Source organism: Lagenorhynchus albirostris, chromosome 20 (assembly GCF_949774975.1).
Source record: "Lagenorhynchus albirostris chromosome 20, mLagAlb1.1, whole genome shotgun sequence".
In the NCBI taxonomy this organism is placed as follows: Eukaryota; Metazoa; Chordata; class Mammalia; order Artiodactyla; family Delphinidae; genus Lagenorhynchus; species Lagenorhynchus albirostris.
This window is the reverse complement of record NC_083114.1, coordinates 52,478,483-52,501,502: the sequence shown is the minus strand read 5'-3', so window position 1 is coordinate 52,501,502 and position 23,020 is coordinate 52,478,483. Positions and strand designations below refer to the sequence as shown.

At 45.2% G+C, this 23,020-nt stretch overlaps 1 protein-coding gene across 2 annotated transcripts in view; it reads right to left on the bottom strand.

The window, feature by feature from the left end:
* Nucleotides 1–23,020, bottom strand: part of RNF157 (ring finger protein 157) — a 77,883-nt gene that overhangs the window by 16,634 nt on the left and 38,229 nt on the right. For both annotated transcript variants that reach the window (XM_060133437.1, XM_060133438.1), the window contains exons 3-9: nucleotides 9,849–9,937; nucleotides 4,374–4,520; nucleotides 3,808–3,925; nucleotides 3,275–3,341; nucleotides 2,926–2,969; nucleotides 2,275–2,322; nucleotides 290–361 (exon numbers count right to left, since the gene is read on the bottom strand). In XM_060133437.1, the coding sequence (XP_059989420.1) occupies nucleotides 290–361; nucleotides 2,275–2,322; nucleotides 2,926–2,969; nucleotides 3,275–3,341; nucleotides 3,808–3,925; nucleotides 4,374–4,520; nucleotides 9,849–9,937 (585 nt within the window). The remainder of the gene's footprint in view (nucleotides 1–289; nucleotides 362–2,274; nucleotides 2,323–2,925; nucleotides 2,970–3,274; nucleotides 3,342–3,807; nucleotides 3,926–4,373; nucleotides 4,521–9,848; nucleotides 9,938–23,020) is intronic.

Genomic DNA, 23,020 nt, shown 5'->3' with positions numbered 1-23,020 from the left:
TCCTGTCTGAAAGTCGGAGCTGAAGGGGCCCAGGAGGCCACCCAGGGAAGTGGGGAGCAATGAACTGAGTGAGCAGAGCCCTGCCGAAGAACCGACCCAAACCAGCCTATATTCTCATTTGCAACGTTATATAAGTATAATCATCTGAAACGAGGAAGAAGGAATACCCTTCTAGGACCAAATGGATTCCAGAGCTTGGCATGCTGAGTTCCTAGATCCTGGCTGGATCAGAGAAGTTCTCACTCTGCCTCCTGGGAAGAGTACATTCAGAACTGCGGAGGGAACTTGCCTTACACTCTTGCGTGTTGTACTTGTTTTCAATTCCATAGATCTCCTGAAGGAGGTAGCTGACCCCATCCACCTGAAGAGCCAATGGAAAAGTTCAAGGGCAGAGGCTGGTTCTACCGAGAGATGAGTGGGAACTCACCCCCCACCCCCCAACCTCCTTCGGTAACCAAGGACTACTGATTCACAATGAAAAACATCAAAGGCCTAGAAGAGTAAAGGAGGCTCTTAGTTACTAATGTGTTCTCTCTGGGAGGGGAACAGAAATCAAATGCTTCATTCACCCGCCCTTATGCCCAACAGGGAACGTGCGCAAATACAACAGTAACACTCGTACTGCAGGTCGCTATAACGGACAGTCAAGGAAGGCAGGAACTAGGAAAAGGATGGAAGACCACGTGTCAGAAGCATTGGCTATGTAATAATAAAAGCTAAGTTTAGACATTACAAACGGGAAGCAATGGGAATGGGAAAGAAAGAGAAGAAATGGGCAAGGAAAAGAGGGGAAGGGAAAATGCAGAAGCAAAGAGAGAGCAGGACCTTGAAGGAGGGGCCGATTGCGCCCCCTCCAGGGCCACGGAGCCACCCCATCTCCAACACGCAGCAAAATATGACCTCTGTTGGCCCTGCTCCTTAAAACCTCAACTTTGGGAACTGCCTGGCGGTCCAGTGGTTAGGACTCAGCGTTCTCACCGCCAGGGGGCCTGGGTTCAATCCCTGGTCAGGGAACTAAGATCCCGCGAGCCCCGAAGCACAGCCAAAAAAAACCCCCCAAAAACCAAAAAACATGAGAACCTCAACTTCAATGCCCCGTTTGACTCCCACTAGCTTGGGCCATGTTGGTGCCAAAGCTGGCCCCTCCCTTGTTTCTTTACGCCTGCTCACTCCTCTCCCCTGCCCCCCACGCTGTCCCAGTTATCCCTGCCCCTAAGGCCCAGCCTGTCACCGATGTCGCATCCCACTCTCCAGTCTGACAAAGGCTGTTGCTGATGCCAATCTAGTGACAGAAGAAGAGACAAACCATTTCCCTTGAGCTACCCTAGCCTTTCCATCCCATCCAGGAGTCCTGGGGAACCAGGCCTTCCCATGAGGCAACTCACTGAGGCCAGGCCTTTCCAGGCCGTACCCTGGGCTCAGGATCTGTTATCTCCTCTGCCTCTCTTAAAACTTGCTTTAACACAGTGATTATATTGGAAAGGACATTATCAACAAATTCATACTAAAGTATTACTGACTACTATTGACCTCATTAAGGGTGGAGAGCACTTAATACCTGAAGAATGAATGATGTAGAATTTCAGATATCTGTCACCCATCTGCGGGGGGGGGCTTTCTTTGTATCTCAACCCAAGGTCTACCCTGCCCCCCACCCGAATGCTCCACACCCTTGTGTGATGACACACAAGGCAATGCCACTGACACCTCTCCCCTCCTTGTCTTCCATAAGCCTCCTCCTGCCTCTGCAAGAGTGGAAGGAAAGTGCTAGCACACAGCGGGGGTTAGGACTTCCAGCAACATATGCATAACTTGCCTGATCATTCTGGAAGGAGGCAGATGGCCAGCAAACTTGGAATGTGAGAAAAGGAATGTTGGGATAAATTACGCCAAGAGCTCCAATTGGCCTTGAACTGGATCCCAATACTTTTATCCTTTAGCTGGAAACGTCTCTCACCCTGGCATTTTAAATAAAAACATTCTCCCTAAACCTAAAGTCAGGAGATAAATCTTGTCCTTTCATTTTCTAAAGTCCCCTGCTTAGATAATGGCTACCTCACCACCAACAATTCCGGAACGACAGAGATACCAAAAATCAGTATTCCTTTCAGGCCACCCAAGTAGTTTCCAACACAGAAAAGCATTGCCTGTTTGCTTTTCTTCTTTGATTTAAAAAAAGGGGGGTGGTGGTGGAAGGGAAAGAAGAGTGCTTTAGCAAAAGAGTGGAGAGAGAGAAGGGGGTACACCAACAGTCCCTGGCCCTCGAATACTTACTACTTGTTTCTGTTTGAGGGGCTTGACACAGAAAGTCCCGTCTGTGTGCTGGAGTGAAAATACACAGTTATGAAGGAGGGCAACGAGGATCAGCTGTTCTTTTGTTACTTCTCTCAATTACACACCTCCTGGAGGCCCCTCCAGCCCCCCCACCCCCCGCCAGTGTGGAATGACAGACTCCTAATACAGGAAGGGTCTTCAAGCACATAGTCTAGCCCTTCTTCTTTAAGAAGAGGAAATGATGGATTTCCCTGGTGGTCCAGTGGTTAAGAATTGGTCAGGGAACTAAGATCCCACATGCCGTGGGGCAACTAAGCCCGAGCGCCGCAACTACTGAGCCCATGCACTACAACTAGAGAGAAGCCCTGGCAGCACAACGAAGATCCTGAGTGCCATAAATAAGACCCGACGCAGCCAATAAATAAATATTAAAAAAAGAAGAAGAGGAAACAAGGCCTAAGGAGCTGAAGGTCATGCAGCAAGTTGGTGGCGTAGCCCCCGGTGTGGTGCTTCCCCCAGCTCCCTGCGCAGCCTCGGAGCTGGACCCACTCTGCCGAGCCCAGGCAGCCAGCGAACAGGGATCCACGTGTCCTCACAGGAAAGACAGAGCAACATGTAACAAAGTGAGGCCCTGGAACATTACCCACTGACCTTTTCAAAAGTGCCCAGCAGGACGTGGCAATGGCCAAAATACTCTGAAACAAATAAAGGCACATGGATGAAGAAGAAGAAAGCCCACAACACACCTCGATTCCACTCACCTTCCCCGGGTCCCACAGTCTGGCAACACGAACCCTCTGGCTGTCACCGGAAGGGGCAGGTTACGTCACCCAGTAGGACTCTCGTTGCCCGAGAAGCGTGGGAGAAAAAGTGCGTGGGGATGTGGGAACTGCCTGATACCCACGGGGCAGGCGTGCTGTTCTGAGGCCTCAGCCGCTGCCAGGCCTGCACGCTACATACGGGCACGTGTGCAGCCCAAGAAGACAGGAAGCGCCCATACCATCTCCTTCATCCACCACAGCATGGACCACTAACGGGTAAACCTCTCTGTCCAGGTCAAAGCCAAGCTGAAAGAAAAGGAAAAAGAAAAAACACAAGGGACTTAACACATTTAAAGGGCACAGCAATCCGTCAGAAAAGGGAGGTCTCGTCGGGAAGCCTGAACCTCATCTCTCTTCCTCTTCCATCAACCTGGTTAACTACCTAAGTCCGTAGAATTGAAGGCCACCAGTCTCTTTGTAAAAAAATCCCCTAGATGTAAAGGCTTCTAACCTGCAGGTCTTTCCTTTGGGCACGGCTTTCTCAAAATATCCTGGGTTAATGGGCTACTCTGGGATAGAAAAATTAGATGTATCCTTCCCAGGGCGTGAAGACGTTACAAGGCTGAAGGGGAGCATGGCCTTCGAGTACCCGGGCCCATCCTTTGCTGCTGGCCAGGGTCCTGAGTAGCTCCCACGCCCTGTGGGTCTGTGGGCAGAACCTGCCCTGCGCTTTCTCCCAGTGGCCGGGCCCCTCCGCCAGCCGGCAGCTCACCTCCTCTTCAGCCCACTCGGAGGGGTCCACGGTGTGGGAGGGCAGGCAGAACTGTTGGCACACTCCACGCTTGTAGTGCACCGTCTCTGACTGCAGGCTGTTGTCTTTGGGGATGTAGCTGTTGATCAAAGTGGGAAGCAAAGCAAAAGTTACTGACAGTTTCCTCTGTCTCATGCCTGTTCTCAGTTATCAACAGGTTCTCAGTATAGAGTGGAAGAGAAAAGAGAAGAAAAGATCTTCTTTATAATCTCTTTCCTTTGCCCTTGCTTGGTAATGCTATCAAAGTTATCTATTCAACCCACATATCCACAGAAAGGTAGCTTAATAGATTTTTAACAGCATCATGATGACCTGAAGGACTATGCTGCTATCTGTCACTGTACCAAGATGACATAGTTTGAAGGGGAAAGGTGAAAAAGTAAGGCTGGGTAGAAGAAAATCCAAATTCAGGAACCAGCTCTCACCTGGGTGGAGAAAAAGAATGTTTTCCTCCACAGGTGAGCACGTCAGGCACAGACCCTAACCTGTCTAGGAAGGATGTGGCTCCCCTGGTCCTTCGTTCTTACCTGGCAATCCCATTCTGGAACTCTTCGGTGGCCTGATAATAGATGGTGATGGCCACCCGAGCATCTGTGTCAAACGTGAACTCCACGTTGTAGTGGACTTTCGCTCTGCCGGCCTCTTCCCCCGGGGTCTTCACTTCCTCGGCACATCTAGAAAACCACAAAGACTCAGCATTTGGGAGTAGCAAATTAATACTTTAAAAGTAATCTTTTTTCTTTTTTTTTGTGGGATCTTAGTTCCCTGACCAGGGATGGAACCATGCCCCCTGCAGTGGAAGTGCAGAGTCCTAACCACTGGACTGCCAGGGAATTCCCTTCTTTTTTTTTTTTAATATTTAGTTATTTGGTTGCACCAGGTCTTAGTTGCGGCTCGAGGGCTCCTTAGTTGTGGCATGCGTGTGGGATCTAGTTCCCTGACCAGGGATTGAACCCAGGCCCCCTGCATTGGGAGCGAGGAGTCTTATCCACTGCGCCATCAGGGATGTCCCTTGTTTTCTTTTTCTAATTGAACGTATTGTGGGCTTCCCTCTGTGATCATACACTTTCCACCCTCATTTTGAATGACGGCAGAGCACTTTGTTACCGCTATCAGGGGCCATTTAGGGGATTTCTGATATTTCATGGTGCCACAGTTAACATCCTTGTGCGTTTGCCAGGCTTTACAAAAAAAAGTTTTTAATTTTAATCAAAGTTACTAATCACATAGTTTAAATAGTTTCCACAAGGCTTGTGACAAAAAACCAGCAGGTCTCTTTCTGTCCCTTTTCCTCTTCTTTAGAGAAAACTGCCTTTACCTCTGTAGCTGACCATTTTAGCATTTATCTGCATGTTAATTTTTCAGTTTTAGGCATTATCTATTGACCTCCTACTATGGAAATGAGACTTTCTCTTTCCTCACTCTGCTCCATATTGGGACACCCCTTCTACCATGTGATACACCATGATTTTGTTAGCTCAGGACATCTTCGTCTATACGACTGTGAGTCCATCAACATTATTCACAGTTCAGCCACAGAGTAATCTCTAATAATTTTTCCTTTCCTGCGTAAGTTTTTCTTAGAGCTTGTGCTCATTTTGCTTTTTTTTCAGTTGCTTAGTCTTTTATGCACTAGTCACTAATTCAAATTCAAACTCTTTGGCTGTCTACATCTCGACGTTCAGACGTACCAGGTATTCTGTGCACCTTGTCTTTTTGAGCAGGACACTTATGGAGCCTTCTGACCTGCTCCATCTGGACCCTGATCCCTCCGTACCTGCACATGGCTGCCACCCTGGAATCTCCCTGTCCCATCTCCCTGTGTGTCCCTTTTGCCTCTCTCCCGGAGAATCGCATGCTTCCTGCACCTCCTGGCTTCCTCTTTCTTGGGTTACGCTTTCCTTTTGCTGGAGCACAACTTCCAGTAGCATCCTGAAAAAGGGTGTGTTGGAGGGATAAACTTTTCGAGAGATTTTATTATACAATCACACGTCATTGAAAGTCTGGCTGAGGGAATTCCCTGGTGGTCCAGTGGTTAGGACTCGGTGCTTTCACTGCTGAGGATGCGGGTTCAATCCCTGGTTGGGGAGCTAAGATCCTGCGAGCCACGAGGCCAAAAAAAAAAAAAAAAAAGAGTCTGGCTGAGTAAAGAATTCTGGATTATAAATACTTTAAAAAAGTCATTTCAGAGCATTGCTGCGTTATCTTTTAGCTCCCAGGGTCGAGCACTCGGTGGACCTTTGTAGAAACTCTTAAATTATGTACGTCATCGGTGATTCCTTCCTTCTATGTTCTCCATTCTCTCTTTCTAGAACCATTAGTTGGCTGTTGGACCTTCTATTCTTCGTATCTTTCCTCTTCTGTTTTCCACAGCTTTGCCTTTATGCTCCACTTCCTAGAACATTTCAACTTTTCTTCCGATATTCTATTGGTTTTTTCATTTATACGTTTTTAAGCTCTGAGAGCCTTGTTTGTTTGCTAAACGCTTTGTGTCACTGCGTCCGTGAAATCAGAAGGCAGTATCTTCTCTATGTCTCTGAGGCTACAAATCAAGGTTTCCTCTTCCGGCACAGTTTTTATTTCCACTTTTTCCCCCTGCTGGCTTGTTTTACAATTGTCTTTCATACGATAGGCGTTCCTTATACATCTGAGAATCTTTGGTTGTCTGCTCATACTAAGACATTTAAACCCCCTAATTGTGGTCCATGGGGACTTCCCTGGCGGTCCAGCGGTTAGGACTCCACGCTTGCACTACAGGGTGCATGGGTTCGATCCTTGGTCAAGAAACTAAGATCCCTCATGGCACGTGGCCAAAAAAATAATAAAATCCTGATGGGAACTGAGTACATGGTGGGGCTTGGGGATGCTAGGCTTCCCTGGGGACTCATCTGGGTCAGGCGAGGGACCTCCAAAACCAGTTTCTTTGGTCTTCCCACCTGGGGGCGTCTGATTGTCCAAAGAACAGTTTTCCTCTCGTTTAACAATGGCCTGACTGCTGGCATTCTGGGCTTAGAGTTGGGGTTGGGGGGCAGGCTGGAGGGCTCAGCATCCAACGTTTCTGAATTCACTTAACCCCCTGATTTCAGTACTGAATCCAGCCCTTAGCTGTGCCTCGGTCCCCCAAGTCCAGAGATTCTTTGTTTGAACTTTTCCAGTGAGCATCGTCTGCCAGCCTTTTGCCAGGGTGGGGGAGGGCAGTTCTGGCTGTGTAGTCTAAGGGAGGGGGGATCTGAATACCTCTCAAGCAGACTTTCCACTAACCTCCCTCCTTTTAGCCACCCCCACCCCCAAGATGTCCAGAGGTACCTGGAACTGCCAATTCCTGAGCCTTCTGGGGGAAACCACAGTACAAACCGGTGATTCTCAGCTTTTCCTTCTGTTTGTCCAGGATCCTGATTTCTCAGGTTTAGTAAGTTATTTAACATTCACCACCTGTTTCCAGTCTCTAAAATTTTTTTAAATTAATTAATTAATTTATTTATTTTTGGCTGTGTTGGGTCTTCGTTGCTGTGTGTGGGCTCTCTAGTTGCGGCAAGCGGGGGCTACTCTTTGTCGTGGTGCGCGGGCTTCTCATTGCAGTGGCTTCTCTTGTTGCAGAGCATGGGCTCTAGGCGCGTGGACTTCAGTAGCTGTGGCTCGAAGGCTCTAGAGCGCAGGCTCAGTAGTTGTGGCACACGGGCTTAGCTGTTCCGCGGCATGTGGGATCCTCCCGGACCAGGGCTCGAATCTATGTCTCCTGCATTGGCAGGCAGATTCTTAACCATTGTGCTACCAGGGAAGCCCCAGCCTCTAAAATTTTGTTGCCGTTGCTCCTTTCCCACTCTCCCAATTTTTGTGGATTTGTGCTGTTTAAAAATACTCATTATTGTTTAGTGGGGTTTGGAGAGGAAGCAAAGGTACATGTTCAATCCTCCATCTTTACCTGGAAACCTGAAAATCAGAATTTACTTTAGTCCCATCTCAGAAAAAACAAAATCAAAACTCACCCTTCATCTTAACATTTATTGATCACCAGGTGCTTTCCCTTTCATTATCCCCTTTCATTTTGACAACAGCCATGAAAGGTAAGGCTGGTTCACTATTTTACAGGTGAGAACCAGAAGCTCAGAGCAGTTGCCTCATTTTATTCTAGAGCTGCAGCCAGGCTGCCACGTCCGAGGCCAGGACCTCAAGGGGGCTCAGACCCCTGAATCCATCTCCATCAAATACGCGAGCAGACCATATGTGATGAGAGAAACAAGTAGCCGGAGCAGCTGACAGCTGGCAGGCTCCCGAGGCCTCAGTAGCCTCCATCTATCCTGCTGCGGCAGGAACTGCCCGGTGGAGGGGGGACGACCGGCTGCAGACTCTTCTGCAGCAAAAGAGTTTCCCCTTGGCTGCGCCGTCCCCAGGGTTGACCCCGGGGGTGTGAGCGGCTGGGGAGGCAGTTGAAAACCTCAGGGACAAATAAAATATTAAAAAACTGAGACAGAAAACAGATTAGTGGCTGCTTAGGCCGGGAAGAGGGGTTTCGGGGGGAAATGGGGGATGATTAATAATGAGTATCGGGTAATAATGAGTATCGGGTTTCTTTTCGGGGTGATGAAAATGTTCTAAAATTAGATAGTAGTGATGGTTGCACAACTCTGTGAATAACTAAAAATCACTGAATCGGGGGACTTCCCTGGTGGCACAGCGTATAAGACTCCGCGATCCCAATGCAGGGCACCCAGGTTTGATCCCCGCTCAGGGAACTAGATTCCATGTGCATGCCGCAACTAAGAGTTCACATGCCATAATTAAGAGTTTGCATGCCACAACTAAGGAGCCTGCCTGCCGCAACTAAGACCCGGTGCAACCAAATAAAAAAATAAATACTAAAAAAAAAAAAAATCACTGAATTGTACACTTTAAATGAATGAACTGTATGGTATATGAACTATATCTCAATGAAGTGGTTATATTTTATTCCTAAAAATTTATTTTTTAAGTTCTTTTTTTGATGTGGATCATTTTTAAAGTCTTTATTGAATTTGTTACCATATTGCTTCTGTTTTATATTTTGGTTTTTTGACCTCGAGGCATGTGGGATCTTAGCTCCCTGAGCAGGGATCGGACCCACACCCCCTGCATTGGAAGTCTTAACCACTGGACCACCAGCGAAGTCCCGGAAGTGGTTGTATTTTAAAAAGATGATCAGAGAGAAATAAACACCCTGATCTATACAAGCATAAAATGCTCTCCAAGTCATCTTCCTTTGTCAACTGAGAAGAATGTGGGACCTCTGGTTTGCCCTAACCAAATCTGTCTCCCCAGGGAACCAGTGAGTCTAGTAGAAGACTTGCTATCTGGAGAGCAGCATCTGTTTAAAAATCACATCACCTCTGGGACTTCCCTGGTGGTCCAGGGTTAGAACTCCGTGCTTCCATTGCAGGGGGCCCGGGTTCAATCCCCAGTCAGGGAACTAAGATCCCACAAGCCTTGGCCATGCAGCCAAAAAAAAAAAAAAAAAAGAAAAAAAAACTTGTGCTATCTCAGGGACAGCACAAAGAAGACAGATGCTGATGATAATTAGTACTGACAGTGGTGATTAAACAACAAACCCAGTGCACCAGAGGAAGGGCACATGAGATTAAGAATAAATTACAAAGGAAATATAGGCAATAAAATAAGGATTTCCTGCACCAAGTTCAAACATCCCATCTTCACACAGGCTTGTCGAGGTATCTGCAGAATTCACTTTCTCCTCCAACTGTTCTTTTTCTGGAAGGTTCACCAAATCGGGGTAATCATGACAGCTTCCAGGAGAGTGAAAGTTCTTCCCAAACACTGACTATCAGAGAAAGTTCTGAACAATCTAGGTGCGGAGACCCCTCATGCAAGCAGCCCACGGCCCGGAGGCCTAGAGGCCGGGCTCCGGGTCTGGCAGAAGCCGCTCTGTGGGTCCCCTGGGGAGTCGGCTGCCCCTTCACGAAGAAGGGCCCCTGGAACCTGGCCCCCGCCGGCTGGGAACTTGAACTTACTTGACGAGTCTTAGTGTATCCTTTCGGATGTTGATCAGGCTTCTCAGAGTCTTCACTGGTTCTTGGGGAGGAGGGGCAGCGTAAGGAAACTGTGTCGGAAACAAAGTGGGAGAAGACTGTGTTTAGAAAGACGGATAACCATAGTAAGGGGACGTGCTGGAGGTCACAGCTACTGGGAGAGCTGGGATCCGACTTGGTGTCCAAAGTGCTACATTTATCTGCTTTTCCCATTAGATGAAGCTTATGTGAGTCAGCATTCAAAATGCGGACACCTAATAAAAACTCCCACTGACGTTCCAAATACCAAGGGACACACGGTGAGCGAGTTAATCACAAAAGGCTTTTCCACCTGACCTTACACAACGGGGAGCCGGACCCGCAAGGATTTTCCTTCAGTGAAGCCACATGGTGTCTGAGGAATTTAGGAACTGCAAACACAAGAGAACCCCATCATGTGTACAGAGTGGAGGTCTGCAAACAGTGAAGAACAAATTTCCTCCGCAGCTGATCATATAAAGAGAGTTTTTTTAAAAGAACGTGAGCCAAAGAGCTCTTTTGGGGTCATCAAAGGTTTGGTTGCCCATCATTTACCTCACGCTTTCACTCTCTTTCCCTGTTTAAACATGTGGGTTTGGAGTTGTGAGTTGATGACAATGAGGAGATGAGAAAGGGGACACAGTAGAACATTTCACTGGGAACGGCTTTGAGAAGATTGAGTGATTTAAAATGTTCCCGCTATTCTTATAACGTCATTTGGGCCGTAAACATTTTTTACATATGATTCCCAGAAGACCTACTAGTGTTTGGAGCTTTGCAAAACCGTGGTCCTCTTAGCTCTGAAGAGTCTACCCCCTCGTGCGGGTCTCAGGAAACAGAACGTCCACATGAAACTCTGTGTCTTCCCAGATTTTTGCTGTTTTACTTGGGAAACATAATTGAACCTATGGTACGTCTGATTTTGTGTATTGTGATCCCTGATACTTCATGTGCATGAATGTGACCCTTAAGAAAATATATTTAATCCAAACTATCAGCTGTGCATTCAGATTATTGCTTTGTGGGTATTGTGTAGCAACATTTTATTTTTTCACTGATACCTTAAACATATATTCTGGTTTTTTTTTTGGCCATGCAGCGCATCTTGTGGGATCTTAGTTCCCCGACCAAGGATCGAACCCCGGGCCCTCTGCAGTGGAAGTGTGGAGTCCTAACCACTGGACCACCAGGGAATTCTCACCTTAAACATATATTCTTTTAAAATATATGACAGTTGGTTTTTCTGATTACAAAGCAATACACGTTTAAGCAGAAAACTTGAAAAACACAAAAAAGTTCAAAACCAGCCATAATTTCACTACTCAGTGATACCAAAGTTAACATTTGCAGAATGTGTCTTTTGGGATAGGCATCCATCCACCCACCCACCTCCTCCCTCCCTCCCCCCGCTCTATCTCTCTGCACTGTTTCAAACTGTACCTACTCTTTTATTGTCTCTCTTTCACTTAGAAAGATGTGGCAAATGTTTTAAAGCCTATAATTTGACAATATAACTACACACATTAGAGACAGGGGCCTACTTTAATCAATTCCACATTATTCAGTGTTTTCAGTTGGTTTTACTTTTTTTTTTTTTTCCTGATATAAATGTCGTGGTGAATGCTTTGTCCCTACACTTCTGCGTGCCTCTTTGATTATTTCCTTAAGACATTCCTAGAAGTGGAATTACTGGATCAAAGAGTAAGCATATTTTTAAGACTTTTAAAACTATTTTGCCAAATTGTTCTCCGGAAAAGCTGATTGCAACTCTGCCCTCCTGCTTGCAGCGTATCAGGAGGCTTTTATACAGGAAAGCTGAAATCCTATAGTTCAGATCCCATCTGTGGCCCATTTCTCCACACACCCCCCACCCCCTTTGCTGGGCTGTCACACTAAAAGAATTTAAAACAATTTTTAAATAAGCTTAAGCAAAAAGTAATTAGGCAGGAAAACTCAACACAAATGCTTGTCTATTCTAAAGCCAAAATAAATGACTTTGGGATTAAAATTTTTTTCTGGAGTAGCGAAGTTAATCATATTCATTTGCACGGGTACTTGGGAGTTATCCTTAACTCCTACCTGAGTTCAAAAAAAACCCAGAGGTTTTCCCTTCACTCTTTGCCCTTTCCCCTCTATATCCTCCCTACCCCCGCAAAAAAAAAAGAAAAACAAAAGGAAGGCGGGGGGTGGGGGGGAGTTAGTGTTCTTCACCTTCCGTTTAGAATATTACATTTGATGATAACTGGCAATGGAACACAAGTTATTCGCTGCTCAGGGAAAGGCAACTGTGGGATCAATTGTTTATATACATAAACTATCCTTATAGTATAATAAATCCACACTTACATTTTTAACTCTTTACCCTCTGCCCCGCCAAAAGAAAACCATTGAAAATCTGTTTCGGAGAAACTAATCCTGTTTGTAGGCTCTTACCTACCAAAGCTTCTGCCTTAGTGGCCATTCACGTACCCAATCAGGGTCTACCGGCAACACTCAGTGCTGGGTGTAAAGAAAGACTTAAAGTGGAAAAGATAAGGTCCTGCTCTTTCAGGAAGCAGCATTATAAGGAAGATGATATAGTTGCACAAATAACTGTAACACTAAACAGAAATGCCACAAAAAGGGCAACGATACAGGAAGTGATCGCTTCTGGCTGAGGTAATCCAGAAGGCTTCATGGAGGAGGTGGTATTTGATCTGGGATCTTGAAGGATAAACGTAATTTGTAAATTCAGAGATGACAGGGAAGACAGAGGAGACAGCAGGAACAGAGGCAAACTAAAGAAAATACTCTGCTCTTAGAGTCGCCTCCCCTACCTCTCTAGGCCAGGTTAGCCCACCGTGACTCTAAGCTTCTTCGTGATCTTCGCTTTTAAAACGATCATTTATTGAGCACTTACTAGGTGCCGGGCACTATACTAAGCTCTTTACATACATTATCTTAGTTATCCTTGGAACAATCCTGTGAGGGAGAGATAGTTCTTCCCTTTTTGCAGATAAGGACATTGACATAGCAAAGGTTCAGTATCACCTTCCAAAGTCCCACAAGTTTTAGGGAGAAGAGTTGAGGTTTGAATACATTCTACCTCCATCTTTCTCTAAGATACTCCTGGATACAGCTGCTTAACCTAGAGATGACGAAGGGATTGAAGTACCAGTTATTAAAAGATCTGAAGGGGCTTCCCTGGTGGCGCAGTGGTTGGGAGTCCGCCTGCCGATGCAGGGGACACGGGTTCGTGCCCCAGTCCGGGAAGATCCCACATGCCACGGAGCGGCTGGGCCCGTGAGCCATGGCCGCTGAGCCTGCGCGTCCGGAGCCTGTGCTCCGCAAGGGGAGAGGCCACAACAGTGAGAGGCCCGCGTACCGCAAAAAAAAAAAAAAAAAAAAAGATCTGAAAACACTAACCTATGTCTTTGTTCATTCTTTTTTCTTAGCAAGGCACTGATGAACTTTTTTGTTTGCCTACAGTACCTCTTTAACACATGCACCATTACTGTATTATATTTAGAGCAAGAAAAAGTATCTTAGTTCACTTAAAGACCAGAGATTTCACTCCTATGCTAACAGATACGTGTGACATGAAAGCAAAGTAACATCTTCTTGGGACCGAAGGAGATGAAGGTCAGGATGGACTCGGGTCCAAGCACCACCCCGAAGGAACCGCTCACCGGTCACTCCACTGTGCTCAGAATAGCATCAATAACCGTTTCTCAGTTCACATCCACAGTTTCCACTTGCTTTCTTATGACCTTGGAACCGTCATTTTCTCAGCCCCAGTTGTACCTCATTAGGGAGTGAGTGATGACAAGAAAGGTCAGACAGAATTTATTTTTCTCAGATGCAAGCGCTCTGGCATAACTAGGCCAGTAAATGGGGAGAAGTGGCCTTTTCTGTCTTGCACACGACATGCCGCCAGGCGCACAGATGGAGGAGGACCCACAGGCCTTCTGCAAGCCGTATCCTCACTTCTTGCCTCAAGCTCAGTATGGGCTTAGGAGACGTCTTCCCGTTTCTCAGACAACATCCTGGAGTAAATAAACTCTCACCACCTTATGAAGGACCTTAAAAACAGCTTCCAGAATTCTCTTTCACTTTTCATAATGAAGACAGGCTTATAAAGACTAATGTGCAAAGAATGAAATCGGGTCTGCTCAGGGACTTGTGGCCCAAACCTGCCGGGTCAGTAATGTGTTGACAGAGAATTAAGGCTCAGGTCCCTCCACTCTATTCATCTAAGCAGAAATGCTGCCAGAAGAAAGCCCTCTTAATGGGGTAAAATTTGGGTAACTGTTGCAATGACAGCTTGCCAATGCCCATCCATGAAAAAAGAGAACATAGGGAAACGTTTACTGAGTACTTACTATGGGCCGGGCATCACGCTGGGTTCTTTAGATTTTTTTTTCATTTTACTTTATTTCATTTATAAAATATATATAACATGAAATGTATCACCTTAGCCATTTTTAAGCACGCAGTCCAGTGGCAGCAAATGCATTCACATGTCCTGTGCTATCATCACTACCATGGAGCTCTGGTTTAGATATATTCTTACTTAATATTCTAAACACTAGTAGACATGTCGGCCATGCCCACCAGTCTGTAAGCTCTTGGAGGAGAGTCTGAAATGAAGGAGGACCTCAAGAAATATGTTCGTTGACTGGATAAGTGAAGAATATCAGTATTAACACCCCCATTTTGCAGATAAAGAAACTGAGACTCAAAAGATTCACGTAATTATTCAAGGTCTCAGGGCTAATGAGTAGCAGAACCAGGATTTGAATCCAAAAGCCACACTGTTTGTCCTGCAGCTGCCTTGGCTACAGCAGGGCAAGGCTACATGTTGTTCTGATCCCAGGAGTGTTCCAGGTACCTGAGTAGAGTGTAGAGAGAGTCTGAACGTTAAACGATCACTGCAAAAGGTACCGAATCCTGTTCAGGTTCTAGAGGCTGGTCGAAACTCTCTGGATTACACCCTTATGCTTAGGCAGCAGTACATACAAAAGCATATCTAATGCCACACTCCTTTTAAATTTTAACAGGAGTATCTAAGGTCTTCTCAGAGGAAAGCTTTCTTGGAGCACTGTATGACAAATTCCCTTTGTCTGTAAGAGCTAACAGCACCTGTAGAAGATACAAAGGTATATTCAGGGTGTGACGTCAGAGAACGTCATCAGAAGCAGGGGAGATGTTCATCACTGTTTACCTTCTGCCCAAGATGCTCTAATATGTGTTACTGGTGGTTTCTCCTCTAAATTATTTTTGAAGAACAAAGACATCTACCAATTCATTCAACACGTTCACTATGCCCTGAGCGCTATGCTAGCCTGGATTCGGTGATGGACCAGGCATGCCTCTCTTAGTTCCACCTGTAAGGGGCCCACAACAGAGCTTGCATCTGGCGCCCTGCACTCAGGTACCAGCAGCGAACAGCCCCCCCCACCTCTCCCCCGCCGCCCCGCCCCCGTCCAGGACCGGCCTGCTTGTGTCCGCGCTGAAATAAGCCTAAATCTCAGAATAATTTAAATCCCAAGCACCTCAAGCCCAGGGTGGGGGTATAGTACCCACTCAGCCAGAGGAACTCTTTCAATGGGCCCCAGGGGGTTGGCGATCAAGGCTCACATGAATACAGAGCAAGCGCCTCTTTGACCTTTTATCCTGGTGCTCGTCAGTTTCCTTGTTAGTTTTCCTTACACCAGCAAAGTGCCACTTGGCGGCCAAATGTGGAACTGCCGGTTTAGATAGACCGGATATGGATATGGATGTGTGTGGGGGGGGGGGGGGCGGGGTACACATACGTATATATTCATATACACACATATATATTTGTATATATCAACCATGTATCCTAGATTTTCTAACCATTCTAATTTCAAGTATTTTGTTAAACTACCCCCCATGTCTGCACTCACATTTTTGCTGTAGAAAATATGGTCCCAGTGCATACGCGATAAAAGGATCTTACTTCAATTGTAAATTATTGGGTAATTCCCAGTAGTCTGTAAAAGGGCCTATAATCCATTCATAAAAATAAATAATTAATTTCCATAAAAAGGTTTTTTTTAAGGTACATAATTTGCTAACATTTGCTATTAGATTCAGGCCTGACCTGAATGGCATCCTGGATTTGGCCACTGGGAACTCCCTCAGTTGGCTCCTGTGTCCTTTTGACTCGCCCCATCCCTTTTTGAGCACTTCCTTACTTTCTGGCACCACAAGATATTCCAAGTTGATGTTGTGTTTTTCTGTCCCCTCCCTGGAATTGATCATGTCTCCGAGGATCCCTCGTTCCTTTTTAGAGACGTCTATCTCAGACCACCATGTATGCACTAATCTTTTACCAGTGAACACTTGCTCTGCCTCCAGTTTTCAATATTACAAACAATGATGCAATAAACATTCCCTGAAAGGAAACTTAATAGGAAAAAGGAGGGGGGGGGTGATGTAAAAGAAAAACAAATGAATATGACCTAATGCAGTTTTTACTTAAGAAGAAAAAAGCCCCAAATGCCAAAAATCTGCCTCTGAAGAGAAAGGAAATTATTTTTAGGCAATTTATGACTAAAAGAGAAAAGTACTCATTTTACACATAGACATGTAATATTTGTGTCAGAGAAAGAAATAATAGTTAATATGGAAATCAACATCTGGGATCATATGAATAGCTCATTTACAGCACTCATTTACATAAGCGCTCGCTTTTATAGATTTTAGGGGTTTTATATTTAAAATTCAGTTCCTTCTTATTTGATGCCTGGTTATTTTCTCAGCTTTCTCTACTTCCCCTCTTCTCAGCTATGTAGTGTGTCCAAGACTTACCAGTGGATATATTTAGACTTGTGATACTTTATAACATTTTCTTAGATCCACATCAGGGAGAACAGTTTACTCGGGTTGAATGATGTGAAATGAATACAAATTTGCCTATTTAACCAGCTGCAGCCCTGGGACAGACTGTATTGTGCCTGCTGTCCACCAAAACATCAATGAGCTATATTTACAGCAGTAAAACCCCTTTTCACTAATTTTCCATCCAATCCTCGTGGGGAGTCAATCACCCATGTAGAAAGGCTGGTGACCACAAAGCTGACAAGATGTGAAAAGACATTTTTTTCACCCAAATCAAAGATGTGAGGGAGATACCACGAGGGTGTCACATGATGACCTTAACTCAAAGATGCTCTGTGTTCAGGTTTGGTTACCAAAGGAATCCACTCAAGATGGCAGTCTATTTACAGTCTGTTAACTCCTCCGCTGGGTCCCCTGGCAGGGTGTACGTGGGACCAATGTCCTGGCTATATGACATCACCTCTAAGGTTGATCTTTCCAAAATATTTAAACCCTACTACGAGTATGCCCAGTTAACCAGTTCTCTTTGATAACAAGAGCATGAAGGATCCACTGCAGAGCAAAGCACCCATCACAAAATCGCCCTGGTCTCTGTGAACAACCGTCACAGACCCATTTTCTCCCTCTACTTATGGTTTGGGTCTTGACTCATATCGTTCAGGAGTACTCAGACCGGGCAAACATCAAATGCACCTCCAGGCCTACGTGCGCTGCTTTGATGACTAGTGAAACCTACTCAACTTCCGGTTCCCCCGACTGAAAGCCCCTCCCATCGGGATAAAACACTACCCAGTCATCCTGTGCTTCTACAATAAAAGTATCTTTCTGAAGATGAGCTGCTTTTAGATACAAAGGGTTCTGACTAACACCAGCTAATTTTAAGGAGAGTTAAAAGGGAAAAAAGGGCTTTTAGTAAAGCAGACACTGTCATCTTTTCCCTCCAGCAAGTTGGTAAATAATGACTCATGGTCAGAGAAACGACTCCTTTCAGACCAGCACCCCATTCTAGATGCCTGACTTCCAGATTTCATCTGGTCAGGAGACTGGTAACCCAGCTCACAAATAAGAATCCCGTTTTAAGTAAGAGATTTTGAGATGCTTAATAGTGTAGGTAAAGAATATGCTCAAACACCAGTATCAGCCAAAACAGGTATTTTATTTTTGGTTTTTTTTTGTTGTTTTCTTTTTTTTTTTTGCGGTACGCGGGCCTCTCACTGTTGTGGCCTCTCGCGCTGCGGAGCACAGGCCCCGGACGCGCAGGCTCAGCGGCCATGGCTCACGGGCCTAGCCGCTCCGCGGCATGTGGCATGTGGGATCTTCCCGGACCGGGGCGCGAACCCGCGTCCCCTGCATCGGGCAGGCGGACCCTCAACCACTGCACCACCAGGGAAGCCCTAAAACAGGTATTTTAAAATACACAACAATAAAGCAGAAACTAACACACCATTGTAAAGCAATTATACTCCAATAAAGATGTTAAAAAAATTAAAAAATAATTAAAACAATAAAATACACAACATATATATTTTTTCCAAAGAAGCATATGAATGTTCTAATGCCACCAAGTGTTAGTTTTCCAGTCATTTTATTTAACAGAGGTGTTTTCAGTAGGCCAGTTATTAAGAAGAGCAAGTGGACCGAAGTCCTCCTCAGTCTATATTTTAAAAACTAAAAACTGTAAGCTGGTCTTCAAGTTGAAAAACTCCAAGCTGCCCACCTGTGCCCCTGCTGAAATATACTGACCCTAAAACTATCTCTGTAAGAGCCAAGATCAATTACAAGAGTTTTAAGTCTCCATCTCATATTTCTGGAAGGAAATATGCTCTGAGGGACTTCCCTGGTGGTCCAGCGGTAAAGAATCCACCTTACAATGCAGGGGATGGGGGTTCAATCCCTGGTCAGGGAACTAAGATCCCACATGCTACAGGGCAACTAAGCCCATGCGCCACAACTACTGAGCTCACGCGCCTCAACTAGAGCCCACGTGCCGCAAACTACATAGCCCACGTGCTCTGGAACCCGTGCACCACAACTAGAGAAGAGAAAAACCCGCACACCACAACTAGAGAGAAGCCCGCGCACCAGAACGAAGAGCCCGCACGCCTCAACGAAGATCCCGCGTGCCGCAGCTGAGACCCAATGCAGCCAAAAATAAATTAAATAAATAATAAATAAATCTTAAAAAAAATATGCTGAAGTCTGCTATGTTAGGAATCTCAGCTTCAGAAAAAGAATAGTATGAAATACAGAAACATTTAAGTTTATAAGCCAATCAAATACAGAATTCTAAGCCCAGGTAAGGTCAGTTTCTTTGGCTAAGCTACCTATTTGCAGATACAGCCCTAGGCCCAGGAAGAAGGCCTAGTAATTCAAAAACCCTAATGAGATTTTATTTTGGTTAGCTCATCATGAGATATGGAAACCCCATATAACTAGAACAAAATAGCATAAAATAAAAACCTATATGTTATAAAGCAGAAAGTAACACACCATTGTAAAGCAATTATACTCCAATAAAGATGTAAAAATAAAAAAGACCCAACACAGTCAAAAAATAAATAAATAAAAATTTAAAAAATTACTGCTGTTTATAAACAAAAACAAAAAACCCTATAGCATATGTATGATAGTTTTAATTTCTAAATTGTTAATACTAAGATCTGTAGGGACTTCCCTTGTGGTCCAGTGGTTAAGAATCCGCCTTCCAATGCAGGGGACAGGGGTTTGATCCCTGGTCAGGGAGCTAGGATTCCACATGCTGCGGGGCAACTAAGCCAGCACCCCACAACTCCAGAGCCAGCACCCCACAACTCCAGAGCCAACGCGCCACAACTAGAGAGAAGCCCACACGCCTCAATGAAAGATCCTGCGTGCCACAACTAAGACCCAACACAGCCAAAAATAAATAAATAAATATTTAATTTAAAAAAAGATCTGTAATTTGCAGCTAATTTAACAAGGTACCAATCTGTTTCACTTTGCCCTGCTACGCTTCCAAAAGTCTTGAGAGCTCTGATTATTCTTCACTCACTCCTTAATAGCAGTGTGTAGGACTGGTTAAGAATCCGCCTGCCTGTACGGGGGACACAGGTTTGAGCCCTGGTCCGGGAAGATCCCACGTGTCAGGGAGCAGCTAAGCCTGTGCGCCACAACTACTGGGCCTGTGCTCTAGAGCCCGCGAGCCACAACTTCTGAGCCCGCATGCCACAACTGCTGAAGCCTGCGTGCCTAGAGCCTGTGCTCTGCAACAAGAGAAGCCACCGCAATGAGAAGCCCGCGCACCGCAATGAAGAGTAGGTCCTGCTCGCCGCAACTAGAGGACGCCCACGTGCAGCAACGAAGACCCAACGCAGCCAAAAATAAATTTAAAAAATAGCAGTGAGTAGCCAAGGTTATATAAACCAACTGAACTAATTTCTTTGGCTTACATGTTAAATATATATTAAATATATTAAAGTCTAAGCTCACTTAAAGTCTGTCTGTAATGAAATCTAGAGCTAGAAGTATAACTCTTATGTTCTAGATGGTGAATCTCAGAGACAAAATACAAGTATTTACAATATATCATGCACAGAGTCCAATCCCAAGGTTGATTCACGTCACTGGCTTCTCTCTCATCCTGTGTTCCATCCTCATCCCTTCCTTGACCTCCTACCTGACATCGCTGTGCCCCTCCACCAGTCATCTATCACCTCTCAGTCCATCCTTGTAAGTCTTCACTCCTTTAACCACATCCTTCAACATCTCCAATTTTCCTATTCTCAGCCAACACTTCTCTATGGCTCTTCCTCTTTTTACTGATTTCCTGCATGCTATTAAGACCCTGGGCTTCTGAGCATCTTTACAGGCTTGTCAGAAGTGATTCCAGTTCATCAAGAAAAAAACAGGTGTCTTAGCATTAACCATAAGCTTTCTGAGACTAAAAGGAGCCAAGTTCCAAGTTTAAACGTAGTGCGAAAAAAGACGGCAAAACAGATAATGATTTCCCAAGAAGCAATACATGGTCATATCTCCTAACACAGTTAGTCTGGCTCCTAGGTTTATAATTCTCAGCCTGGCCAATTCAAAGATTCTTTAAGCACTACTTAATAATCTGCCAAGAAAGCACAGCCCCAGGATTAAGTGGGAAGTTCAGCAAGAGGATTTAGTGACTGGCTTCTAAACAAATCAATTATGGAAAAGGAAAGATTTGTAGTGGGTAAACCTGACAGAGCCCACCTTCACTAAGCGATCAAGGTTGCCATCACTGGGAGTATGTCATGAACTGTTACGTGCCTCTGATATGATGTAATAAGGGCAATTACCTCTGTGGTATTCTTTCCGCAAATCCATAACCCTAGTCTAATCACAAGAAAACATCAGAAAACCCAAATTGATGGGAGTTCTACAAAATATCTAACTAGTACATCTCAAAACTGTCATGGTCATGAAAAACAAGGAAAAACTGAGAAACTGTTAAAGATTGGAAGAAATGAAGGAGACGTGACAACCAAAGGTAACTGGGACTAAAAAAAGACATTAGTGGAAACACCGGTGTAGTCCTAATAAAATCTGTAGTTTTGAAAAATAGTAATGTACCTATGCTAATTTTTAGTTTGGATACATGCTCCATGGTTGTGTAAGACGTTAACATCAGAGAGGGAATATGGGAATTCCCTACTACCTTTGCAATTCTTCTGTTAAGTATTTAAAAAAAGAAAAAAAAAAAGTTCAGCAAGAGAAGTGCTGAGAGGAAATGGAGAGCAAAGGATCCTAAAGTGGAAGGTGTAGGTCTTGGCCCTTCTATTAGTGGTTGTGCAATTTTACACAAATTGCTGTACCCTACTAAGTCTCTATTTCCTCACCAGTAAAATGTGCTTGATAATAGCTACCTTATAATTTGTGAGATTAAAGGTTGTATTAGGGATTTCCCTGGTGGCACAGTGGTTAACAATCTGCCTGCCAATGCAGGGGACACGGGTTCAAGCCCTGGTCCGGGAAGATCCCACATGCCACGGAGCAACTAAGCCCGCAAGCCACAACTACTGAGCCCTCCCGCCACAACTACTGAAGCCCGCCTGCCTAGAGCCCATGCTCCGCAACAAAGAGAAGCCACCGCGGTGAGAAGCCCACACACCACAACGAAGAGTAGACCCCGCTCACCACAACTAGAGAAAGCCCGCACTCCAACGAAGACCCAATGCAGCCAATAAATAAATAAAAATAAAAATAAAGGTTGTATTAGTCCAGTCAGCAAAACAAACCACACCAGGTATTTTAACAGAGAATTTAATCGAACTGGTTAAACAGGCACCGGAGAACCAAAACACAAAAAGGGGACACCGAGCTGACACAGAGTCACCTCAGGAAGCGGCAACAACCCCTGGGGCTGAGGGAATCAAGGGGAGAGGTGGGGGCTATCAGCCTAGAGGCCCCCTGGGGGTGGGACTCTGGTCTCTGGGTACCACCCTTTCTCTTCCTCCAGCCCTGCAGACCCTCTGGCGCCCTCTGTTGGCAGAGCCTGGAAATGGAGAAACCTGGCCGAAGAGTCCCTGCCCCAGCATTACCCAGCCCAGGTTAGAGGGTGGTTTGGGACTGAGAGACAACAGCTGAACTGTTAACTGTGAAACAACTTTGTAGACTGTAAATGTTACCCACTGGTACTTATTATTTTCATTACTTCTATTCAGTGCCTGAGCTAACTCTCCCTCTTTTTTTTTTTTTGCCACGCCACGCATCTTGCGGGGATCTCAGTTCCCCGACCAGGGGGTTGAACCCGTGACCCCTGCAGTGGAAGCACGGAGTCTTAACCACTGGACCCCCAGGGAAGCCCTCTCCCCTTCTTTCTTTAAAAAATATTTAACAGTATGGATTAACAGAGGATATGCACCTTTGGTGTTAAAAGCATTTAAATTTTTAATAAATGGAAAATATGGGACTACATTCTATTCTATAATTATAGCAACCTTTACCGCAAAGCTCGCTTTGTCAGAGCTGTCTTCTAAAGATAAAGCATATGCCTGATTCATTTCTGTAATAGTCAGGGCTACTATTTTAGTTGAGTCAAATAAGTGTGTTGCTCAGGGATGCTATTTACATGTAACCAGGCTATTTGACCCAGAAGTCTTTGACTTTTATAGACTTTTGTAAGAACACCTTCATTACAATTTAAGGCCATTATGCATCTCTTTAAAAGCTGAAAAAGTTAACCAAATTTTTCTTTGAAATGCAACGCCAATACATATAGTTTCCCGTAAGCTGGGGCGGACCCTGACAACAGGAAACAGAGGTGAGAGTGTGCACACTTAAGT